Source organism: Mus pahari, chromosome 18 (genome assembly GCF_900095145.1).
Source record: "Mus pahari chromosome 18, PAHARI_EIJ_v1.1, whole genome shotgun sequence".
NCBI classification, from domain to species: Eukaryota; Metazoa; Chordata; class Mammalia; order Rodentia; family Muridae; genus Mus; species Mus pahari.
The window spans coordinates 34,307,951-34,315,683 of NC_034607.1; the positions used below are offsets into that span (position 1 = coordinate 34,307,951).

General features: G+C 46.0%; 1 protein-coding gene across 1 annotated transcript in view; it reads left to right on the forward strand.

Moving 5' to 3' along the window:
- Positions 1-7,733, forward strand: part of Lama1 (laminin subunit alpha 1) — a 122,344-nt gene that overhangs the window by 12,942 nt on the left and 101,669 nt on the right. The window contains exons 2-3 of the mRNA XM_021217542.1: positions 5,442-5,612; positions 5,913-6,025. Of these exons, the coding sequence (XP_021073201.1) occupies positions 5,442-5,612; positions 5,913-6,025 (284 nt within the window). The remainder of the gene's footprint in view (positions 1-5,441; positions 5,613-5,912; positions 6,026-7,733) is intronic.

Consider the following 7,733-nt stretch of genomic DNA (forward strand, 5'->3'; position numbering starts at 1 on the left):
TGTGTATACACACACACACACACACACACACACACACATACACACACACACACACATACACACACACGTACTCACACATACACACACACATACTCACACAGAGATAAGCACACACACATCACACACATGGACACATGCTAGCATACATGGGCACATACTTGCACATACACGTGCACACATGTGAGCATACACAAGCACATATGTGAGTACACACAAACATGCACACACACACATGAGCACATGGGAACACACATATGGGCACATGCACACACACAACATATGCATGCCCTCACATATATACATATGACACCAGTTTATAAGAGAAGCCCCATTAGGGGCCCAGCACACACTGCTGGACACTGTCTCCTACAGACGGCATTTGTGCCTAGCTTGTTTTTACCATTCGTTTATCAACAGTAGGAATCTGGCTTTGTCAAGGACACCTTGAGAGAGTTGCTATGGATATGGGCTTTTAGCAAAGCCCTCCTCCTGCCTTTTGCTCACCACCCACTCCTGTTTTTGAGATCAAACTTCTTTTCATCGTCCCACGGAAGAGAGAAAGCAAGACCAGCATGCTTTGTGCTGTGTGTGTGCTGACTCCCAGGATGCTGGCCCTGACTTTCTCCTTGCTGTGTGGATCACTTCTCCCTCTCCTTCCTCCCTCCACCCTCCTCCTCCATCCTCCTCCTCCTCCTCCTTCCTCTCTCTCCTTCCTTTCTTGCCTCTTCTCTCTCTCTCCTTCCTTCTCTATCTTCCATGCCCCTCTTTCTTTTTCCTTTTCTCCTTTCTTCCCCTCCTTTTGTCCGTCCTCCCTCGTTTTCCATCCTCTGTCTGGCTTGGTTCTACACTGCAGTGGGTCCTAGAACCTCAAACCTTTTCTTTTACTAAACTCACCAATAATTACATTGCTTTTCTTCCAAAACCAATCATTTGCTTTTGGATCAGGGGAGTTTTAGCAGAGGATCTTTCTCTTTCTAGGTGGCTCTGTCCTTAGAGCTGATTCAGGTCACCTTTATTTAAGAAAAAAAAAAAAGCACTCCTAAATGTGGGCTGTTTCTTTACCTGAGTCATAAAATCACTAACTAGTAACTTTTGGATACTTGTCCTTGAAAGTAAATGGCCTGATTTCCTTTAAACAAGCAATACTGTCATGTTTATTTAGGCCTCGGCTTTGAAGTTCAGTGTTGAAACCATGTGAAAATGCTGGTCTTTGATATACAAAGCAAGTTCATGTGGTAGCAATTTAAATAATTTTTACTTTATAACAAACACAGTTTTGACCACTGAACCACAGGTCTGCACTCTGGGAAGGGCACCGCAGGCAGCTTCATCCTGAGGCACAGCAGGCCTGTTGTTGACACAGTCAAGAGACAGTAAACAAGAGGATGTGCGAGGCTGTGGCTGAGGTAACAGGGGTGCACTGTCCCACAGTGCGCCTTATGGCTAAGAAGTAGATGGTATGCACTCTAAAATAAATGGTAGGAGAAATGTCGTGGTGGTATTATGAAGATGCAGACTGGCAGCAGTCATTGTAACTATCCAATAATTGCTTGTGCTTGCTTAGATCAGCATCATAACCCCAGCCATAATGCGCTAGACTATAAGATGGCGAGTGACTGGAAGCCTCGGGGTCGGTGATACATTCGTTGCTGTTATGTTTCGAGACAAGGTTTCTCTGTGTAGCCCTGGCTGTCCTGCAACTTGCTCTGTAGACCAGGATGGCCTGGAACTCAGGGATCCACCTGTCTCTATCCCCCAAGTGCTGGGATTGAGGGCATGAGACACCTTGCCCAACTCATTACACATTTTTAATGTGGTTCTAGGGGTGGGACATTCCCAACCCTTTCTTGTGGATGTGACATGGTCAGTCTCCCCATGCGGCTGGCCTCCAGAGCAGTGGGATCACAGGAGTGTGCCACCATGCCCCGTTTTCCAACACAGTCTCCGCTATTACCAGCTCGCACATGACTCCGGTGTTGCTCTAAATGTTCTTCCGAATCCCACAGCTGCTCCCAGAACAGAAGGTTTTCTAACAACACACTCACACTGAGACAAACCCTGGTTGTGTCTCCAGGGAAAGGAGCAGAGGAATTAAAAGCGCGACTTACAAGGAGACCCTGCCTGACATCCATCATGCGGATGAACCATGAAGCCTGCGTACAACCTGCAGTGTCAGGATGCTGTGGCGGCAAGGCAGGGTTTCATTGACAGTCATTTTGTTTTGTCACGGCAGACGTTAGTCTCAGACTCGTCCCTTGGCCACTAATCAGACAGTTTCATTCTTGGCCACTTTGATGTTAAAAAGTCACTCCACGTGAGCAGTTCTCTAAGACCCACGCTGCACAGGACCTGGAGAGTCAGTAAAGTGCTTCTGGTGTCAGCATGAGGACCCAGGTTTAGATCCCTAGCTGCCGCACAAAGTTGCTTTGAATGGACACAACCCTGGGTTCAAATCTTGGTTCTGCTTTCTCTTATTAAAAAAAAACTCTCTCTGGTCTCTGTTTGTTTGTTTGCTTCTTTTTGCTTTCAGTGCAGGGGGCTGAATCCTTGGTACACACCTGTCATTCCACTACTGCTGGGGCAGGGTGAAGACAGACAGGGTCGCCATCTCACTAATCTCGTGAGCTCCAGGCTCAGTGGTCTTAAAAGTGAGGAAAGCAGGCCATATCAACCTTTGCTTGCATGTGTAGACCCCCCCTCCACATGCACAAAAACACACAAGCACATTTACACACATGTGTATACACACACACACACACACACCAAAAGAGCTTCTGCTTCATCACTATTTCTAACCAGGTGTATATGTGTGTGAAGGTGCTTGTGTGTTTGTGCTTGTGTGTGTAAATTGAGGAGTAATAGCACTTATGTGATTTCACTCTTACTAATATGCTGTTGAAAGCATAAAGGGAATGTTGACATTGTGGTGTGTGAGTAAGTGGCTTTGCCCTGGCGTCTGTTACACGCTAGTGAACTCCTCCACCTCACTGTGGGCGTGTGGCCTGTGGTCTTGTCAAGTTGTCTTTAGTGCTTTTATTTTGATGCTGAGGCGGGTTGGTACACATCACTGGAACAAAGGTTTAATTTTTCAACACACTTTTATCATACGCAGGCAGGCACATCTCTACTGTTTTCTTGAGGAATAATAATGGAATTAGCATGACTTCTGACCAGCTTGTGATTATCCTGGAGTACAGGCGGGGGATGTGTTTCTGTAAATAACTTCAGTGTAAACCTCACCCCATCATCTCTCCTTGAGGCCCACCTTGCCTGGGACAGTGAGCCTGTGTTAGATATTATTAAAATATATTCAAATATCTGTTACTGTTAATGATAAATTATGTTACTTCATATGGTGCTCGCTCCTTCATTTTCTTATAAATCATTCATTATTTTGTACATTAGCAAAAATGATAGGGATGGGACCAATCGGATTTCCTGTCAGCAATGGAAGTCGTACTTGCGGCTGAGCTATCCTGAATATAATACCTCTGGTTCCAACAGGCTGACAGACAGAACAGCCAAGTATGTCTTAGATAGCTATGCCAAGGGTTGCAGCTGAGTGTCCAACTCTTGAAGGCACAGCGTCAGGGCTGTCAGAAACAAATGCCCACAAACCTGGATGAACCACTGTACCCTGACCAGACTGGAAGCACGCCCCCTCGTGGAGAAAAACGTGAGTCTTTATGACTGTAGTTGATCCAAAACAAAAGGCTGTGTTTTGTGAAACACACAAAAGAGTCACCGTGGTATGAAGAAGATAAGGATGGATGGGTGGATGGATGGACAGACAGGTGGACAGACAGACAGACAGACAGACAGGAAATGCTTGGGTCACCTTAAAAACTACTTGTCAAGTCTTCCAGGCAGTGTCTTGGACCCCAGTGTGAGTGGCGTAGAAGCTGGGAGAGCCTTCTTTCTTATCTCTGGGTTCTGCCGTGAATTTGTAGACGCAACCTGGGTCATTGAAAGATGAAGCAAGAAAGCACTTCACAGATGAAGGTTAAAAGTGGTTTTGAATACATAAAAAAAATGACAAACTTTAATTTGGGAACTTGAATTATCCTCTCAGATTTTTCCGAGATTTGAATCAGTGACTTTGACTTTTGTGAAAGTCGCCTTTGTTTTCCAAAAGGAAGGGCAGGCGCCATGCCAGGCTAAACCATTTAACTATTCAACTGTATAAAACATTCCCAATCTTCTGTTTTATTCTAGGGAAAGGTTATCTGGACATATTACCAGGTGCCTCTAAATAGGAATTTCAGATCCTCTCCTTTGCGGATGGTCACTCTGGTTTTATTATATGTTAGATAAGTACAGCATTGTGTGGAACTCGAAACCTTTTTCTCCCCAAGATGGAAATGCATACTTGTACCCACTTGTGCACAATACATATGTGCACACACTCGCACATACATACACACTCTTGCACACTTGTGTATGCTCACACATCCTCTTAAGTCTAGGGCCTGAAGGACTGATTCTGAATTGTTTGAGAAGATTCCGTGAAGAAGGTGCTGTAATGAGCTCAGTCGACCTTTGAAGATATGTTAAGATGTGAAAACCCTGTACAGGGAAGAACTCGGAAGCTTCTAATAATAAATGATTAAACTACTAGAAATGTCTGGGGGCAAAGCTATGGTAATCGTATAGTATTCTTTTTTGTCTATAGGTTGGTGGCAATTGTTTTTAACCTAACCTTAGTCAGGGGACTTTTTGCTCCGGCAGCCCAGCCCTGAAGGGACTTCTAGGGGGCCAGGTGTGCTCGGGCTGTGAAGAGGCCGAAACAGGAGCAGCCAGCAAGTGGGGACGCATGTGTTTCATGCTTTGTAGGTTTTGGTGTAACCAAGTTTCTCGGTGCTGATGAAATGCATAGGCATGTAACTGGTTCTGCAGTGTGTCCTGAAGGGGAGGAAAAAAAGAGATTACTCTTGTAGTAGAAATAACTGAAGGAAATTACTTTCCCAACAGAAGTGTAGAGGCTAACTTATTAGGCATATGGAGTACTTGACATCCGCTTTGATGCATTTCAGAACGAATTGAAGGCATAAGGATATCCCGCCTCTAACCACTGATTGAGGTTACCCATTAATAATTGTTTTTGTTACTTCAGATAAAGTATACCTATGGTAAAATGCCCAAATCTTAGTGTATTCATTCTGCATATTTTCCCATAATCACATGTGCCTAAGAAGCCCAGACATTGAGAAAGATACGGAACATATTTACTCCAGAAAATTCCTTCTTGTGTTCTGGGTTTTCTCACAGATGTGTCCTGTCTCAGAGTTTCACATCAGCAAGACTTTTGCCGCTCATGTACCCAATCTTGGTGGAAGGTCCCTTCGTTCAGCACGAGGATGTACAGTCTTCTTTGGATCTGCCTGTGAGGTGGGCTACACAGCTTGACTTGACTGATTTGACTTTTGGACTTTGGCTTTCAGGCTTGTTCCCTGCCATTCTCAACCTGGCCACCAATGCCCACATCAGCGCCAATGCCACCTGTGGAGAGAAGGGGCCTGAGATGTTCTGCAAACTCGTGGAGCACGTGCCGGGCCGGCCTGTTCGACACGCCCAATGCCGGGTCTGTGATGGGAACAGTACGAATCCTAGAGGCAAGTACAGCTTTCTATTCATAGAAACTCACCTATGAGACACTTTATCCAGCTTCTTTTTGAGGGTGTTTGGATGGAACTCAGGGCTTTGCACATGCTTAGTGTGTGTTCTTTTGTCTTTGAGCTCCACCCCCAGGTCCTCCCATAGGAATTCATACTTTCAGAAGCAACTGAAGACTTGGGCTGAAAATCTTCCAACACAGCTCCCCATGGCTGATCTTCCTCTGCACTGGGTTGGTTTAGCACTGTAAGAAGTTAAATCGAAAGTTGAGAGCTACGTTTTCTGTTTTCTTTTAACAGAGCGCCATCCGATATCACACGCTATTGATGGCACCAATAACTGGTGGCAGAGCCCCAGTATTCAGAATGGGAGAGAGTATCACTGGGTCACTGTCACCCTGGACTTACGGCAGGTAGGTTGGGCCAGGCCCGCTGGAGACGGTCCAAAGCATTCTGATGTATGCCTTGGTTTTGTTGTTTGTTTGTTTGTTGTTTTTTGGTTTTGGAGAGAGAAGCATATTCAATGCCAGAAACTGGTTCGACAGTACTGGAGAACGGAAGAGGGAGGGGGCAGAAAGTCTCTCGGTCTGTGATGGAGCTGGAGGGACCAAGGGAGGACTGGAACTGTTAGCATCTGGTTGGGGGCGAACCTCCCCACACTGACTCCCTGGCGGAGTAGGAGTAGGAGGCTCCTCTGGGAAATCCTGGAGAGTTGCAAGGGAAGTCAACTCTTGTGGCTCTGTCGGTGGTTTATCTGTTGGGCTGAGACCAAGAGGGAAAAGCCAGGAGACAGGCGCCATCTGGAAGCCTCCTTCTGCAGGGTTCCAGCCTCTTGAAGGAGACCCCCTGGTGGTTTGCAGAGATTGTCTCAGCCCCAGGAGTCAGAATCCAGGGGAACCTCTCAGTTGTTAGCAGCTATGACCCACCTACCTCAGCAGGTGACCGCTTGCTGTGTCCCTGCATTGATGCAAGCGCAGAGAAGCAGCTGTGGATTCCTTGGCACAGCCTCTTGCCATGGTGGCCAGCCAGACTGCAAACCCACTGGAAGGAACATGGAAACTTTGGAGTCCTCCTAGCCAGACCATGGGCTGACTTCTACTACCCCTAGGACTAGGTGCCCTTGGATCTCAGCTGAGAGAACTCGTCAGGCAGGAGGAACCCCGGAAACAATTCTGTTTAATACGGGTATATTATATTACCTCGCTGTTGATTGGTTTTGGTGTGGTATAGTGGAGATGCACAGAGAGTGGCCTCAAGGCAGTTGTTTTACAGAGTGGAGTGTGGTAGCATTAGAAGCATTAGTGTGCCCAGTGAATTCCTCACATCTATAAACCTCAATTTGTTTCTTTATCTGCCCCTTCTCTTTGTGTGTGCTTTGTGCATGAGTGTGTGTACTGTGCATGTACATGCATGGGCACATGTGTGTGAGTCCATCTGGTTCACAGGCATGTGTGTGCACAAGCATGTGGACACTAGACCCTGATGCCAAGTGTCCTCTTTAAATGCTCTCTGCCTTGCCTTGTTGAGTTGTCACTCCCAGAACCTGGTGCTGTCTAATTGGCTCAGCTAGCTGGCCAGTGAGCTATAGGATCCACCTGTCTCTGCCCCCTTAGAGTAGGTTTTATATATATGTACCAACATGCCTGGCTCATTTATGTGTGTGCTGGGAACCAAACTCAGTTCCTCAAGATTGTGTGGCAGGCACTTTATAGACCAAACCATCTAACCACCCTGACACAATCGTCCTTTCTCTGATCTTCAGATCCCACCAGGGGAAATGTTAAACAAGACCTTAAAATAACCTGATTAGACTTACTAAGAGGATACTAAAAACTAAAACAAAACAAAACAAAACAAAATGGAAAAACAATTATGCAAAGTTTTAGAAAAACAAACTTAATAAGTCAGTGATAACTTTTCAGATTTGGAGAATAAAAAGGGCTCGTTGTAAACAGACAATTCTGGTTAGTGTGAGGAGGTAGAGACACTTGTCATCCCTTCACTCTGAGAGAACCACTGATTACACCATAAAACAGTCCCAGCTTAGCATCTTTCCCTTCCTTTCCCTTCCCTTCCCTTCCCTTCCCTTCCCTTCCCTTCCCTTCCCTTCCCTTCCCTTCC